At 39.2% G+C, this 18,357-nt stretch overlaps 2 protein-coding genes across 2 annotated transcripts in view; both read right to left on the bottom strand.

The window, feature by feature from the left end:
• The window catches only part of elapor2a (endosome-lysosome associated apoptosis and autophagy regulator family member 2a), a 32,732-nt gene extending 21,765 nt beyond the window's left edge, over nt 1-10,967 (bottom strand). Inside the window, exons 1-3 of the mRNA XM_053623489.1 lie at nt 10,092-10,967; nt 4,078-4,198; nt 1,373-1,562 (exon numbers count right to left, since the gene is read on the bottom strand). Coding sequence (XP_053479464.1) covers nt 1,373-1,562; nt 4,078-4,198; nt 10,092-10,238 — 458 coding nt within the window. The 5' untranslated portion in view covers nt 10,239-10,967. The remainder of the gene's footprint in view (nt 1-1,372; nt 1,563-4,077; nt 4,199-10,091) is intronic.
• A 3,476-nt stretch (nt 10,968-14,443) lies between these two features.
• tmem243a (transmembrane protein 243, mitochondrial a) lies at nt 14,444-17,863 on the bottom strand. The gene is made up of 4 exons (XM_053623496.1): nt 16,813-17,863; nt 16,679-16,729; nt 16,464-16,568; nt 14,444-16,225 (listed from the first exon to the last, which is right to left on the bottom strand). The coding sequence occupies exons 1-4, from the start codon at nt 16,921-16,923 to the stop codon at nt 16,103-16,105; spliced, it is 390 nt and encodes a 129-aa protein (XP_053479471.1). The 5' UTR covers nt 16,924-17,863; the 3' UTR covers nt 14,444-16,102.
• Between the last annotated feature and the right edge of the window lie 494 nt (nt 17,864-18,357).

Here is an 18,357-nt window from a genome sequence, read left to right as displayed (position 1 = left end):
ATCAGCTGGGTTAGTACATTGATGGTCTATAAAAAGGCTTTTCGTTACCAAGGTGTCATACAAGAAACATCTCATGATGGGTAAAAGCAAAAAGTTCTCCCAAGACCTTCAGAACCTTATTGTTGTGAAACATATTGATGGAATCAGATACAGACGTATTTCAAAACTTCTGAATCCTCCAGTAAGCACCATTGGGGCTATTATCTGCAAGTGGAAGCAACATCACTCCGTCAACAACCGGCCATGCACAGGAGCTCCTCGCAAGATTTCTGACCAGGGAGTCAGAAGAATAGTCAGAAGAGTAGCCCAAGAGCCAAGGACCACTCAGAAAGAGCTCCAGAAACACTTGGAGGCAGCGGGTCCCATCGTCACAGAGAAAACAATAGGCAATGCACTCCACTGCTCACGCTCACCCCGCAAGACTCCATTACTAAAGAAAGGGCATGTCGAAGCTCATTTAAAGTTTGCTACAACTCATTTGGACAAGCCTATGAAATACTGGGAGAGTGTAGTCTGGTCAGACGAGAGCAAAATTGTACTTTTTGGATGTCATACTTCACACCATGTTTAGGGAAGAAATGGCACTGCACATCACCCTTAAAACACTATACCAACAGTGAATTTGGTACGTGGGTGGACCTTCCAGCAGGACAATGATCCAAAGCATACAGCAAAGGAAACTCTCAATTGGTTTCAGAGAAAAAAAATCAAGGCATTAGAATGGCCCAGTCAATCACCTGACTTGAATATCTTTAGAAGAATGGGCCAAAATCACACCTGAATGCTGCAGTCGATTAATTTCTTCATACGGAAAGCATCTGGAAGCTCTCATTACAAACAAAGGCTTCTCCACTAAGTATTAAATAAATTTCAGTTAGCGTGTTCAATACTTTTTTCCCTGTGTCATTCCGCTTTATTACACATAACTTTATTTATGGACTTTAATGTTGTGCATTCTTTATATTTACAGATATCTTGAGTTAATACTGATGTCTGGTGAAAATTTCATGTGAATAGCTTCATTGGAAATATATTTACTGAAAAAAATGTTGACGCGTTCAACACTTATTTCCCCCACTATAATATCTCATATCACCTACGCTATCAGACGTCCAATCCCTTGTATTTATAAGACATTAGAAAATAGCAATCGTTGTAGTACACATTCAGCATTGTGGGTTATTAACAATGAAGTTGGTCACATTTCTGCAATAATTTGGACCTCACTAAAATTTTTATCCTGGTTATGGCCCTGACTCTAAACCAAAAATTTTAACTAAACTGAATTCTAGATGAAATCTGAAAATAATATAATATTTTAAAATATCAAAACTGTGATAACACTGCAGTGAGAAGTGAACATGCCACTCACCCGTTACAGCTTGGCCCATCATGTCTGTTTGGTGTGTTATCAAGAGATGTCTCCAGGCTGCTGAATCCAGGGGGAATGTCATCCCACTCATCAAAGCGAATACCACTGCCGAGAGAGAAGGACCCGGCTGCACACTGAGTGCACTCTTGAGAAGACATCTCCAAAAACTCCCCAGCTCCACAAGAGAATGCTACCAAAGAAAGGTTTAATCACTCACAAGATATCACTAAGAAGAAGCTCAATATGCCCAGAAGACATGAAATTATTTTGCAAAAAATTAAGAGCATTAGGATTGGCCCAGTAATAGATACACACCCATACAAACACCTTTACACATAATTGCACTCTACATGCATACTGCTAAGTATGTGTGTAACAGCTGTAGATATTGTGGTGGGTGTGGTGAGAATCACCTGGATACATTGTGAACTTGCACTACCATGCCTAGACCTTCCTAGAAACTCATAACATGTTGTATAATGCAGTATTTGCAATAAATGCCGCTCTAAAACAGCCACTTTTACCTGGAACCTTCTTACAAGTTCTTGCCAAGTTGCCACTGGTTCCAAATTTCCAAGAACCCCATGATGGTTATCCATTGTACACAGTCCACTGTTATTGACAGTGTATTTTACAACTTCTAACAGCCATGAGTGAAAACTGCCCTGATAAGTTATGCCACAAGGTCATGAGAGACTGGAAACAACTTAGGACTAACTGGAAAGGTGTTCAAAGAAGATCACTGCACTCACCCCACTGAGAGGGACATTGTTAACCTTGTAGAACCTGGAGAAGCCACACAGTGATGTTCAGGTAATAGAAATTGCAGAATTCTTGAAGCAGCATGTTTCTAACTAATACCCATGAGGAAGAGATGCTCCTCACAGCATGGTAAGTCACTGCAGGGTCTGGGCATCCAGCCCATCTATAGACCGTTGTGATGTCATCTACCACCCAGTTGCCAGTCACTGTTTAGACAAGGAAGTCCCTTTTCCTCCATGGCAGATGGACAGATCATCTGATGATCTGATATGTGCTCTCCAGTCTAAACAGTACAGAATGGTATGTACTGGGCACAACAAAAAATGATCTCCAGCATTGTCTTCATGTAACACTGCAGGGTCCTCAATTGATATACAAAATGAGTCATATGAGCTTAGGCAGAATTCCTGGGTTCAAACCATGTTTCACCCAAGAATCATCTAGCCATCTATTCATTCAGGGCAAGCTTATCACCAAAGCATGCTGTTCTCCTACACTGAAGTGATCACTAACAAAAAGGCTCCAAAAGTTTTCAGATACCCATTTCAGATCGGCTCATTTAGATTGGCCTTAAGGGACCCTAGCACAAGGGGGAAATCCCACACTAAGCTCTAGGTGAAATGTGGAGGAGACACCTCTGCCCATTCATAGGAAGGCCCTAAAAATGATAAGAGCACCCAGAGAGAAGCCATCATGCTGTGGTGTGTGATGATGATCCCACATACACCTTTATTGTAGATAGGGACTTGCCAGGATCTAGCAGTCCATGAAGAAACACTCCAGGCAATGCACAGGATCTAGCCAATGATGTGCACACCATTCACAAAACAGTTTCCCCATAAAATCATACAAGGCCCACATTCAGGAGTGTTTCCTGAATTGCTTGGTCATCGTTCTCAGTTGGTGATTCAATCAGAGGAGCCAAACACACAGGCAGAGGTGACCTTGTTGGGGCTACCAAATCTCTCTATTCATTTGAGACATCTGTTGCCTCAAATGAGTTTTCCAACCACTAGTGAAAACAGCAGTAGAAACCAAGGTCTTGTTGGCCATCTCTGGGACATGACCAGGACTCTGTGGCTTAGTTGATGATTTCTGAGGAATGTAAGAAGATGGTGAGGCCAGTCATAGACCAGCAAGCTGTCTGAGTCTTCTAACAAAAAACACAATTGGCAATGCACTGACTTCTACCATATTTTCTACCATACCATAAATCTTCCTGCAAGACCTTCATTTGTCCAAGAGCAGCATTTTCTGTGTTATTGCACCATGTTGGTTTATAATCCATGACCCAGTACCATTTTGCTCATAGGTAGCCAGGTTATAACTTGTCTCTTGCAAAGTTTTAATAATCTAGCCTTTAGCCTTGGTCGACCAGTACCTGATGCTGAAGAAACTTGGCAAATTGATTGCATAATTTTATGTAAAAATATCATATTTGAATCCCTCCCCATCAACGCTATGTACACAAATATTTTGGGCATATTTTAGAGAGCAAAATACTGGTTGCATTACAATGATTAAGTACATCCCAGATTTCAAAAGATCAACCTAAAAAGATTACACCTAGCCAGTGTACAATCGGAAACTAGGTACACAACATGTTTTAGGAAACAATAACAGACCACTATCTTCTCTCTGTAGGATGAGGAAAAATACATCACTTCAGAGAATGAAAAAAGGAAACGATGGTTAAAGAACATCCAAGAGAGTCCAAGAGGAAATTCCTTTCAGCAGATAAGGGTGTGAAATGTATTAGCCAAAGCACCCAGCTGCTGGAGTGTTGGACGTTTTCTGGTACTTGTTCTTCTTGCTGTCAATTTGTGAGTATTTAAAACCCTTCTTGGCTGTTGGCCAACAAACAATGAAAAAAATCTCTCCAAAAATATGAACCCTCTATTGTTTACTACTTTACATGCATACAGACACACACATGGACCTACTGCAGTCAGTGCCCTGCACAGGGTCCGGCAGTCCCTTGCACTCGCCTGGCCTCTGAGGTATCGCCACTCTCCATCTGGAGCCACTGCTGTCACATTCTGTGTACTCAAAGTAGTAATCCCCCTGCAACCACAAACACACTAGCAATTTAACACATGCACCCACAAATACATTTCACACACTTACACTTCTTGTGGTTACTTTGTTTTGACCAAAGCAGCCAGAGAAACAGAGGCTCTACATTACTGGATGTGGACAGTAGGTGAACACTGACAGTAAGTGCTGCCAATGTAAACACAACTCAACAATAGACAAAATGTAATGAGTGTGAGTCATATGCTGCAGTGCCACCACACCCTTTCCCCTACAGATACCCTCAAGTCCAACACCCTGGCAAATAACACCACAATTAGGACACCTTACCTACAGTTTATAATCATAAATCAGTTTATAATCATTTTGCTACAGAGGTGAAAGACAGAGAGGATGACACAGTGGGAGAGAGGCAAAATATTAGAATAAGATAACATTAGAAAAAAAATTCTCATTTTCACAATAGGAGAAATGAGGAATATCGATACAGCTTTAATGGTATGTCATGTTATGACATTTTTTGAACTGTAAACACATTCATAAAAATATTATTTCTGTATTCTTGTAATACAAGTTATTAGCTCAATACTTTAATAAACATATTTTCATTCATTTGTCTTCAGGAAGTGCTTTATGCTGGTCAGGGTCACAATGGATCTGGAGCTTGTCCTGTGAACACTGAAGAGTGAGGCAGGAAAACAGCCTGGATGGGACACCAGTCCATCATAGGGCACCCTGCACACACACATTAACACCTAAGGGAAATTTAGCATAGCCAATTCACCTACTTGCATGTGTTGGGAGGAGAAAGGAAACCAGAAAACCTGGAGAAAAAACAACAACACAGGCATTGGGAAAACTCCAGACATAGACAGTAACCTGGGCTTCGGTTCGAACCAGAGACCCCGGGTATGTGAGGTTGCAATGAATATTTTAAACAGTCAAAATAGGGACACTTCTGCATGCAAAACACTGGTACAACCCAACAATTACTTTTTGTGAAACCTCGCCTGGAGAAAATAACAACACTGAGCTTTTTCCTGTAATGTCTAACAAGTTTACTGACACTTATAGAGGGATCTTGAGAGTTTCTCCATGCAGAACAGTTTAAAATCCTTCATACCTGTTGATCACCCACCTCAATACAAACCACAGGTTTTCAATATGATCAAATTCAGGAAGTGATGAGGGTTTTTTTTTGTCTCACAACAAATTCTGTGGTGATTTGGGGACATGTTTGGATGTTGAAAGACATCTATAGATTTACATAGTGTATTGGAATATTCTCTTTAATAGATGAAATACTGTAATAATTTGAAGTGTGTTGATTTATGACTGGAGGAGTGAAAAGCATGCAATCCTGTTTTCATATCGCAAGCTGCTGGCATATTTCAGACAGACTGAGACATGGGCCTCAGATTGTTGTGTACTTCACAGTTTGATAATGGTATGAAGCACACATTCTTTTTGCAGAATAAAACACAAAAACGGCCCACCAGTCTCTTCCGGTGCTGATTGAAGCAGAAGGAAGGAAAGGTTGCCATCAGGAGGAAACTGATAAACCCTCAGAATGCCCTTCAAATCAACACACACCAGAGTGGAGCTGAATACGGCTTTACCAACCCGCCTGGCTCCAGACTGGCAGAATGACACAGGAGGCCCACAGCACACAGAAAGCCAGGCTACAGATCATCACATTAACATAGAAACAGTGGCACTTTTAGGGGGAAAACATTAAACACTACTATTTATCAGTTTGAAACCCTCTAGATGAAACCCTTAAAGGTTGCATGTAAAACCTTATAATAAAACTTTTCCTGATCAAAGAGGGTCCCACATAGAACCCTTAACTCTCCAAAGAACCCTTGAGGAACCTTTTTTTCTAAAAGTGTACCGTTAATGAGAACCACTGGAGTCTTTTTCATGGAATCTACTATAATCTACTTCAAATCCAAATGCTGCGAAATAACATTCTTATTCATTCTTTTATTCAATATCTACTTTCCTAACATTGCTAAAAGTAATGAGTGTACATGCTTGGTTGTTACTGTATCTCTGAACTACATGTGACATTAAGTCTCAGTCAAGACATGAGGGAATAATCTTCCCATGTACAATACTAGTAGTTCAGCAGATTAAACTCCAGGAATGCGTAAGAGCCAAAAAAATATTTGACAAGACTTGCTCCTGTTTCCCCCATGACTTTATTAAAAATATGCCTTTTTAAGCATTTCCTTTACCCCAACTCTGACTCTTTTTTATCTTTAATGCTTTGTGCTAAAGACTTCCAGATCGTAGTCTCAAGAGGACTAATGGACTAGACTCCCTTCCCTCGATTCACCCAAAACCAAAAATTGCTCAGAAAAATGCGCTTCCTTTGCTTATGAAATTAATCCAACATTTATAGTGTGATATCATTGCTAAAAAAAAACACCTGGTTTCCTAACCCTTTTCTACTTTTAGTCATATATTTAGTCATTATTACATGTTATACCACATCAATGTTGAATGCTCAATTCTGATTTCTCAGAAGTTGTTCATTACTTTTGTATAACAGTAATATAACAGGGTACACGGTGACTTAGTGGTTAGCACGTTCACCTCATGCCTGAAGGGTTGGGGGTTCGATTCCCGCTGCTGCTGTGTGTGTGGAGTTTGCATGTTCTCCCCATGCTGCAGGGGTTTCCTCCGGGTTCTCCAGTTTCCTCCTCCAGTCCAAATACATGCATGGTAGATTGATTGTCATGTCCAAAGTGTCCATAGTGTATGAATAGGTGTGTGAATGTGTATGTGAGTGTGCCCTGCAATGGATTGGCACACCGTCCAGGGTGTACCCCGCCCTGTGCCCCATGCACCCTGGGATTGGCCCCAGGTTCCCCGCGACTCTGTAGGATAAGCGGTATAGAAGATGGATGGACGTTTATATTAATGCATTCATCCTAATATATTATTGCGTCTATTGTAACAATTTACACAGGGTCTTTTATGCTGGACGCTCCACATAAACAGATTAAAAAGCATGTAATCGCTGAAATGGTTAACTTTTTTGTGAGGACACATTTAGTTAGCTTTTTTTTGGAAGAAGTCTCCAGTGTCAGTGTTTTGTAATACTCAGAGGTAAAGCTGTTTCTTTATGTTTTCCAACATGAGAAAGTCTTCAGGGTGGAGGGCTTCATGCTTTCTCTTTAACCTGACAAACTACTTTTTGGCCTTATTAACTTTTACAGAGAGAAAAAAGAGGGGCTGGTAGGGGAACGACTATTTATAGCTGCTATAACATTAGTGATAGCAAAAACTAGATTGTTTTGTGGACCTTCAACAATAACAAGCTTAACAAATAAAATGTACAGTGTGTCAAAAATGGTAGCATTGATAAATTGATGGGTATAAGAGGAATAAAACATTTGTGGACATTTCTGTTATTAGAAAATAATCAACTTTATGGTGGCAATGCATCACACAGCATGTACTGTTGTATTTTCAGTACTCCCTATAATTCACATTAATTTTAATTCAAATGAATGGGATGGTCACTGCAACTGCTTTGGAAAATCAGTCATTTTTTTGTATCAATCTGCTTTGGATTATTGCCCTGCAAGAAATTTTCTGATGACCAGCGGTTGCTCTAAAATGATCTGGCACCTGAGGAGTGTCTGATGATATGCATGCTGTGGGGATTAGGTACATTAATATGTCTGTTTTATGGTCAAAATGAGCTGACGCCATGTTTCATCTGATATTAAAAAAAGAACCCAGCTGTAATCTCATATCCAGTAGCTGAGCCCTAAAATCAATAATCACTCCAAATGCAGAGTCATGCATTTTTAAAAGCTATTACTATTCCAGGTTTTTTTTTTTTTTTTTAACACTACATTTCCCCATAGTCTTTATGCTGTTTTTCACCAAAGGTGGAACTGCTTTCACAGAACACTGTATAACTAGACGTTATCATTAATGTAGATCAGTGCAGCAGACTACTGGTCCGCTGACTCATATTTAAAAAAAAATTAAAGTACTTGCACGCCCGTGTTCATTATTGTTCTGTTCTTTCTCCTTAATAACTGCATATGAGAGTCTGTTTATTCTGCCTCCTAAGGAGCAATGGATGCATTCAGATTTAAAGAGAGCTATTTGAGAGATGCTATTTTTGGCTCGCCTATCATCAAGTACTTGAGATGAGAACACAGACGTGACCCAAGTGTTGAAAATAAGCACTTAACACTGCAATAGAAATGGTCTCATCCATTAGCATAATATTACAGATAGCACTGCCAGCCGCCTAATTTTAAAGCACCACGTACAGAATATTCTTTGTACATGAGATAAGTTCTAATCATGAATGTGCAACCGTGAGAGGACTAAAGACTAAATGTGTCTTATAGCTGTAGTGTTCACTGCAATTAACAGAGTAGTGCTTTGGCCATATCTGACTGATGAAAATAATATGGAAAAAGCATGATCATTGAGTCAGGGGAGGAAAAAAAAATCTTCTATAATAAAATTTTGAGTCAGCACTCTGCCAAGTATGTCATGTCAGAATTTGGGGAGGTATTTCCATTATACATACATTATACGCCATTTCAAACGTCATCGAGCCCCAGATTCAGGCACAAAAGAAGTCCGACTACATGGTGACCGGCAGGAGATACAGCCAATCAGGAAACAGAGAAAGTACAACTATGGGAGAAGTCTGCATTATATAAAAATGAACTATTGGCTACATTTAACAGAGCAGTGCATACGCCATATCTAACATATCTCTGTGTGCGCTGTATACATACATTTAGAAAAAATGGCGAGTACCTGGTCCTAGCTTTCTAAAATGATACTCTGAATGGAAAATCTTCTGTTGTAGGTTTCACAGTACATAGCTCCAGTCCTGTAAACAAACATTTACTTTGCACACAACAGTCACGCAGTTATCGTGAGAATAATTAATGATCGCGTGACGTGATGCAGCACGATGCAGAGCCGAAGGCTGTTACCACCCAGACGTCGAGTATTTTCCATTCATTTTTCCATTTTTATTTAATAAAGTACGAGACACATCATTTTTATACTCGTATATACTCAAGTTCATTGTTGCGTAACATCTGTAAAACAAGTTACTTCCTGTTATCACGTATTAGATGTATTGTAATAGTTTATAATAGCGGTTTCTCTTTGTCCTCTCTTCAAGTTAACGTCACAAAGCTCTCTACACTGAAAACTATGCTAAAGTGTCACAAAACCTAAAGCTTAACCTCTAACAGTTACAAACCTCTGACAATGGACAATGACTCCTTCTAAAAATGCCACATAAACATCTCTTCACCATGTCAACAATTACACACTTTGTGAAACCTGTTCATGTATCAGAGCCTCCATTCACTAAATCCTGTGAATTACCTAGCTGTTACTATAGAAACCATAACCTAGGCCATGAGAACAAGCAGACCAATACTGTATAAACCTTTGTTTTGAAATACGATCAGCACTATTGTCAGAGCCATGCAGTGTTAACCAACACCTTCTCTCTAAATGTCTCTAAATTTTCATATTAAAATGAAATATTATCCATAAACAGTTTCACTTGTTCACTTTGCCCTATAGGGACATACATGAGCTTTCTATAGAAGATGGCATCTCTATAGGATTTATATCTATATAGGATTTTAGGATTATTAAAAATAATCATAATAATAATAATAATAATAATAATAATAAAATGTAAAGCACACTATTAGGATTGATAAACGGAGTGAGTTTCACATTTGAGCTAAGATAAAGCAGCTTCATCTGTTCATGGAAATAATATCAGTAAGGTGCAGAAACCTTTAGGAGCAAACCAAATCAGCGCTCACACACACACACACACACACAAGTGAGAGAGAGAGAGAGAGAGGGAGAGAGAGAGAGAGAGACAGTGTTGATGTGCTCTCACCTCCACGCACTGAGGCAGGTTATGGGCAGCGCGCACCCGAGAAACAGCGCCTACAATGATGAGCCACATCCACCCCAAACACCATATAAACACCATTTGTCTCCTCGGATTTTCCTTAGAGCGCCTGAGAAACATTAAGTCTAGCATTCAGGGATAAGTAGCTATCAGCAGAGAGAGAGAGAGAGAGAGAGAGAGAGCTTTCTATGGAAAGCCAAAGGTGTCAAAAACAGTTTCTCACGTCCACCTTTAGAAGAGATCAGTCTTTCTTACTAGCAGGCTTTTTAGTGACATCATTTTCCTCTTAAAAGGAACCCCGACTATGAAGACGCAATGATTGCCCTCTCCTTCTAAAATACATTGTTGGAAACACATGAAATATGATCATTACTTTCAAAATCCTTCATATTTAATACATATATTAATCTAGGGAGGCCGCCATTACGTGACATGCGCAATGCACTCTGAGTCGATGACGTAAAATGGTTGCACTTGAGCGCTCAAAAGAATGAACTACAAGTAAAATCGTGAAACACTGTGCTGCTTTTGGCTGTAGTTTTCTAGTTCTTGTGTGCTGTGATACAGGGGATATCTGTACATGTAATCAAACCCTTAAGCATCTTGTTAGTGCGTTTTTTCTGTATATTCTGATAACGTAAAGCTCCTGTAAAATTAGCCTAAAACGCCTAGCAGAGGCATACCCAAAGTTAAATTAAAGCTGTTTTTGAACCATTTGGAGTACATGCATGGTTTTGGTCTCTTTTGAAAGGTGGACTAAATAGTTTTATATAATTTGATTGTTTGGGCCTTTGCCAGTGTTTTTGTCAGGATGTTATGGATCAGACCATCCCTATGAGGTGAGTTCCTCTGTCTCGTAAGTGTTTGTTTATATATTGGTGGTCTGACAGAGACGTTGATTGTATCTGCTGTCATGATTGTCTCTTTAAATGGTTGATATCAATCAAATCACAAGAATCTTTGCTGTCTGGAGATATGAGTACTTTCGTACACACAGAAGCTGTGTAGATAGCAGAGATTTGCTCATAACATGGCAAATCTAAACGTGGAATTTTAACAGGATAAAGTATACGATGGCAAGATGGCTGATAAGCTCTAAAATTATTGATATTAGAATACATTTCATCGTAAAACTATAGTTTAATCCATATGCTTACCTTGAACAACAAACGCTCTCGGTTGGCATAGACGTGCAGTTGCTGCACAGACACCATGGATTTTGCCCCACTCTCGCCTCCTCACCTCTCTGATCGTCTTCATTTTGTTGTACACTCTGAGTAATGTCTTCTATGTTAGCCTCCTCGCTTATGTTACTTTCGGGTTCAAATTGAAAAGGCTGAAGACATGTTTATATCGCTGTAGGGTCACTGGAGAATCAAGACCTTTGCAACCATTTGACGTCACGACCCAGAACGCATTGCGACGTAAACAGCAATGACAAGGATTTTTTTTTTTAAACTGATATCTAGTGTTTTTGTATCGCGGATGTCAGCGTTAATCTAAAAAGCCATACAAGTCTTCATAATCAGGGATCCCTTTAAGCAGCTTTTACACTGCGTGATTCCAGCAGTCTTTTATGATTATTACTTGTCACACTGTACGAGATAAGATTTTTGTAACAGACTCTGTGATAACACATGAAAAAAAAAACCAATAGAAACCCTAATAGGATTTGTAATGGTTTTAATGGAAACTGTAATGGTCTCTCTGTGGGTCTTTATTGGTAATTTGTTGCCTTCTATTGGTGGCATGTTATGTCTAGTGGTTACCATTAAGGACCAATCATGGTAATGGTAATGGTTTTAATGATGCAGGGATGTCCTTCGTGTCAGATTAAACAATGAAGATGGCTACTATTTTCTGCCATACTTGGTGCAAAGCGACGCAGCACTGGTTTGTAATTCTTCAACTGGAAAGCATAAAAATAGTTTCAGTATCATAATAGTAAAATAAATAAACTCTAGGAACAGAGCATTTGCATGCTAATTAGCCAGCTATACACCTCGAAGCAGTAATTAATCCTCTATTTCTTTCCATGCTGTATCCCTATTTGTGATATACAGTCCCGTCTGAAAGTATTGGAAAAGCTAGGCAAATTCAATCGTTTGTGATGTACACCAAAGACATTGGGGTTTGAGATCAAAAGATGAATATGAGACGAGAGTTTAGGATTTCAGCTTTAATTTCCTGGTATTTATATCTACATGTCTTAAACAACACAAAGCATAGAACCTTTTGTATCAGACCACACAATTTTGAGGTGAGCAAAAGTATAGGAACAGATAGGTCTTGAAGTAAATTAAAGTAAATAGCACTTAATATTTGGTTGCATATCCCTTGCTTGCAATAACTGCCTCAAGCCTGTGACTCACTGACATCACCACATTGTTGGTTTCTTCTTTTATGATGCTTTTCCAGGATTTTACCGCAGACTCTTCCAGTTGTTTTTTCAGGGGGTTCCTCCCTTCAGTCTCCTTTTCAGGAGGTGAAATGCTGCTCAATTGGTTTAAGGTCTGGTGATTGACTTGGCCAGTCTAAAACCTTCCACTTTTCCCCCGATAAAGTCCTTTGTTGAATTGGCAGTGTGTTTGAATTATTGTCTTGCTGCATGATAAAGTTCCTCCCGATTAATTTGGATGCATTTCTCTGTAAATGTTCCTGTAAACTTTTTAATTAATTCTGCTACTACTATCATGAATTACATCATCAATAAAGATTAGTGAGCCTGTACTAGAAGCAGCCAATCAAGCCCAAGCCATGACACTACCTCCATTATGTTTCACAGATGAGCTAGTATGTTTTGGATCATGAGCAGATTCTTTCTTTCTCTACACTTTGGCCTTTCCATCACTTTGGTAGAGGTAAATCTTGCTTCCAGATCTTGTGTGACTCATTTCTCTATTTCTTTGTGTATTCCAGTCTGGATTTCTGATTCTTACTGCTGATGAGTGCTTTACATCTTGTGGTATGGCCTCTATATTTCTGTTCTCAAAGTCTTCTTTGAATGGTGGACTGTGATAACTTCAACAACCTCAACAGGTCAGGGGTGGCGATGTCACTGACAGTTGTTTTGGGGGGTTTTCTCCACAGATCTCACAATGTTTCTGTCGTCAGCTGTCGCGGTTTTCCTTTGCTGACCCATTTGTTGTCTGTACACAAGTGCTGCACCAATGGTTTCTATCTTTTTCAGGGCATTCCAAATTGTTCTATTGGTTATGCCCAATGTTTGTACAATGCCTCTCTGATTGATTTTACTTCTTTTCTCAGCCTCAAAATGGCTTGTTTTTCTCCAACAGATAGCTCTCTGGTCTTCATGTTGGCTTATCCTTTTTAACAACAAATGCAGTCTTCACATGTGAAACTAGTAGAGCTGGGTGTCATCATATCATTGCTATGCTGATGACACCCAGCTCTATTTGTCCTTTCAGCCTGACGATCCATCCATCTCTGCATGTATGTCTGCTTGCCTGTCGGACATCTCGGTCTGGATGAGGGAACACCACCTTAAGCTCAACCTGGCAAATTTTGAGCTTCTCGTCATCCCAGCCTGTCCCTCAATCAACCACAACCTCACTGTACAGCTCGGCTCAACCATAGTCAAGCCAACCAGGACAGCAAGGAACCTTGGGGTGATTCTCAATGACAGCTTGACCTTTACAGACCACTTTTCAACAACTGCACGGTCCTGTAGGTTCATCCTGTACAACATCAAGAAAATCAAACCCTACCTCACCGAACAGGCTACTCAGATACTAGTCCAGGCTCTTGTTATCTCAAAACTGGACTACTGCAACTCACTACTCTCTGGCCTCCTAGCCAGCTCCATCAAACCCCTTCAGATGATTCAGAATGCTGCAGCGCGCCTTGTCTTCAACCAGACCAAGAGAACCCATGTCACACCCCTCTTTATCTCCCTCCACTGGCTTCCTGTAGCTGCCCACATCAAATTCAACGCCTTGATGCTCACCTACAAGACCTTGTCTGGAACAGACAACTACCTCAACTCTCTCCTGAAGGCTTACGTTCCCTGCGATCAATCAACAACCGATTCTTAGCAGTACCTACTCAGTGTGGCTCAAGGACCCTTTCAAGAACATTCAAACTAACTGTTCCTCAGTGGTGGAATGAACTTCCAACCTCAATCCGGACCGCAGAATCTCTCACCATCTTCAAAAAACAGCCAAAGACCCACCTCTTCCATGAACACCTAACCAACCCAAAAAAATAATAAAAAAATTTACTTTGCTTCTTCTGGAACTCAATTAACGGATCTTGTATGATAGCACTACTTGTATTGTTCTCAGCTTGATATATCGTTTTGCTTGTATTTTCTCATTTCTAAGTTGCTTTGGATAAAAGCGTCTGCTAAATGAATAAATGTAATGTAATGTAAATGTGAAACTGAAGGCTAAAACCAAGAGTAGATGTTCTGAGCTATTTATTGTTTAAACAATCAATCTAACAGGACTTCAGTCTACAGCAAAAACAAATGAATTGGCCTATTGGCTGTTCCAATAGTTTCAGAGGGGACTGTATACCTGCTTACATCACCATAAAATGAGAATTACATAGAGAATTTACTTTAAGCTCCTAAGTCAATTTAAAGCTACAGTTCATAAAATGTTTTGTTAAACATGAAAAAAAATTGTGGCAAATATGAAAAATTACTGGATAATATCATGTTTCTGAGCTGCTGTGAGTGGCCCTGGCAATCCTGTAACAGTAATTCACATACACCGTTGTGTCACATGCAAGCCAGCTCATTTTAGGCTCAAAAGAAGTCCAAGTGCACTGTGAGGAGCAAGAGTTGGCAGTCAATCAGGGGAGACAGAGAGTGAGAGAGTGTGACTAAATGGCAGTAAAACAGTGAAATAGTCCAATTTACTATAATTCTGACAGAGTTTTAGAATTTGTATGAACAAACAGGTATGGCATTTAATTGTTCTCTAATTGGGTGAAATGTTAGTGTATGTTGGATGATAGCCAATTTGTCCTCATACCTTTTCTTGATTTGCAGTGACCCTGCACACCCTGTACATCACAACAGGCCTAGGAACACTCTTACTGTAGGACTCAAGCATTCAGACCTCTCTTGGTGTTGACTATAGTGAAGAATGACTCATCTGAATGTACTGTCTCACTTTTTTTCAACATCTCTTTTGACCACTGCCTGTGGATTATTTATTATTATTTTTGCACCACTGAATTGTCAAATGTGCATTAATCATCGTGATGAGGGGTTTATACACTCTGTCTGCACTACGATATCCCTCTCCGCGTATGTAATTGTGCACAAACTGTTCTCATCTGATCACCTCCACTGACATTCTCTATCACCAGTTGTTTTTCTGTTTTTCTTTAGATATCAAACTAGTGCACAACCATCTCAGTCATTGCATGTGCACCCTATTTACAAATGTGTTTCCCAATGTTTCCCCAGATGTTACTTGAGTCATTGTTCGTATTCGTTCCAGAATAAACACAGCCAGTTGAATAGTCTTTGTGACTGAAGCTCCTGCATCTGTGCCCCAATAATGAACCCTCTTTCAAAGTCAGTTAGATCATTCCCTCTTTCCATCTTGATCCAACTTGGTCAGGTGGGCCTGCTCAGCATTTTCATACATTCCACAGAGCATGCCAGCATGTTAATTGCTTAATTGTATCATGTATTACATCTATCTGGAAGCATCTGTGTTCATTTTGTTTCTCCACTCATTTACTCAGGTTTTTCCTTTAATTTGTCATGTCTGTATATATTTAAAGTAACCATAAGAAATGTAATTTGACAATGAACTGTGTGCAGATACGTTTTGTCCCCTATACATAAATACATTTATTTCAGCTATAGCATATTTACTTAAAAACGTCAAAGACAAAGCTCTCACTTCTCTCTATTATATAATGTCTGACTTTCTCTCTACTCATATACATGACAAATCATTGGATTGCTCTCATGTTTTAGGATGCAACATATGATAAGTGTGTGTAAAGAACGCTTATCTCCCAACATCATGGAAGTAAAGGTTTGCACATAAACAAAGCAGGACGATCGAGGCTAAGGTGTAATAGATGAGGTGTCTGAATTTGGGCTCCAGGTCGCCTTGGCGATACCAATATATCTGTAATTGAGAAATGTATTGTTAATTGATAGAACAGGATTTTTAAAAAAAATAAATAATAATAATCAAATGACATGATTCACTGAGTAATACATTTACAGTTTTAAAGAGATTGCAAAGGCAATCAAAGTGAAATATCTGTCTGAGGAGCCTATGATATTTATTATAAGTATCAGCTTATACTTATATCCTAACGCAAATGGAGAAGAATCAAAGCGATGAAGTTATCAATACTAACCAGAACCAACACTGAGGAGCAGATCATGATGATGCAGATCCCAAAGAAGACGTTTAGAGCATTTGGAGCAGGTGTAGGAAAGACAAATGAACTGATGATGGTTACCTTGTGAAGAATAAAATATACCAGATAGTCATATCAACATTCTCTCCTCAAGCATATTGACATGTAAATTATTCATATCTCCAAGTTTAGATTTAACATAATTTACTTACAATCACTAAAAGAGATGTAAAGCCACCGACAGTAAGGTTGACTATTCGATTCTGGAAGAAAATAATATTTACGTCTCACATACAACCAGAATTTCTTCTGCATGCTGAGGTTAGTATAGTATAACATCTCTCACCCAGGCAGATGTTTCTCCAAAGAGTAGCCTGCTGTCCAACATTTCAGTGCCATAGCTCCGTCTGATGTGTTCGTCCATTTTAAGGGCTGAGCTCACTGAGATCCTGGTCATGAGCACCGGCTAATCCCCGCGCCCAACCCCAAGCCCCTTGAACTCATGACGCTCACCAGCTTCCATCATTCTTCCAAGAAGAAAATGCATTTCTCTGACCAGACACACACATACATACTTTTTTTTTATCATTGAAGAAAGAGAAGGAATGTCCTAAATAGTCCATTCTGTTTGTCTTAATGTTGAAAAAGTTATTAGAGAAAAGAAAACTAGTCTTTAAATAATGTATGTGATTTTGCAGTAGGTGCTAGAAGTCACTGTAGTCCAGGGTACTACAAAACCCATAAGCCTCATCCCTGGCCAAGCACAAAGTAGGGACATTCTGTGCTGAACAAATATATTTGTTGTATATAATATCATACACATATAGCTGCTGAAAAGACCTACACAGCACTGAGGAGTTCAATCACACCCTCCCGCTACAGACTTCCACTAAACCACACCCCCAACTGCTACAGTGTTAATCACCAATTAACATCACAGACTCAAAAACATTTTTCTGATGAAGGAAATTAATTGGTAAATGGATGGGTTAGTAGGAGTTTGCATGTTCTCCCCGTGCTTCACGGGTATCCTCTGGGTACATGTCAATCATCTCTAAATTGTCCATAGTGTGTGAATGGGTGTGTGAATGTGTGTGTAATTGTGCCCTGTGATGGGTTGGCTCCGTCCAGGGTCCGTCTCTGGACTTCCGCCTTGTGCCCAGAGTCTCCTGGGATAGGCTCCAGGCTGCCTGTGACCATGAAGGAAATGGATGGATGAATGGCTTAGTAAATGAAAGAAGATGATTGGACTGTATTACTCTTGACTGTATTTACATATGTGACCTTGAAGGAATCCAAAAGTAATCAGATTACATTACTTTCATATTGTGATACTTGGATTATGTTACTGATTACATTTTTTATGAAGTAATTTGTAACTGTAATGAAATACATTTTTAAAGTAACCCTCCCAATCCTGATAATAACAATGAGGATTTAAAACAAGGTCACACTGCTTTATACATAATAATAATGAGATATATATATATATATATATATATATATATATATATATATATATATATATATATATATATATATATATAATGATGGGTTGGCACCATGTTGTCATCCACCTTGTGCCCCGAGTTCCCTGGGATAGACTCCATGTTCCCCCGCGACCCTGTGTAGGATAAGCGTTATGGAAGATGGATGGATGGAATATGCAGGGTGCATTTTTTATTTATGGTCTTACACATACGCAGTAGGTGTTTGTTGGTTTTTTATTCTTATCACATTTACATTGTATCGATGTTGAGATAAATACTTACAAATTTTATACATATATATCTGTCTATCTATCTATCTATCTATATATATATATATATATATATATATATATATATATATATATATATATATATATATATATATATATAGTTATTGCCAC

Source organism: Ictalurus furcatus, chromosome 4 (genome assembly GCF_023375685.1).
Source record: "Ictalurus furcatus strain D&B chromosome 4, Billie_1.0, whole genome shotgun sequence".
In the NCBI taxonomy this organism is placed as follows: domain Eukaryota; kingdom Metazoa; phylum Chordata; class Actinopteri; order Siluriformes; family Ictaluridae; genus Ictalurus; species Ictalurus furcatus.
This window is presented reverse-complemented; position numbering and strand designations above follow the sequence as displayed.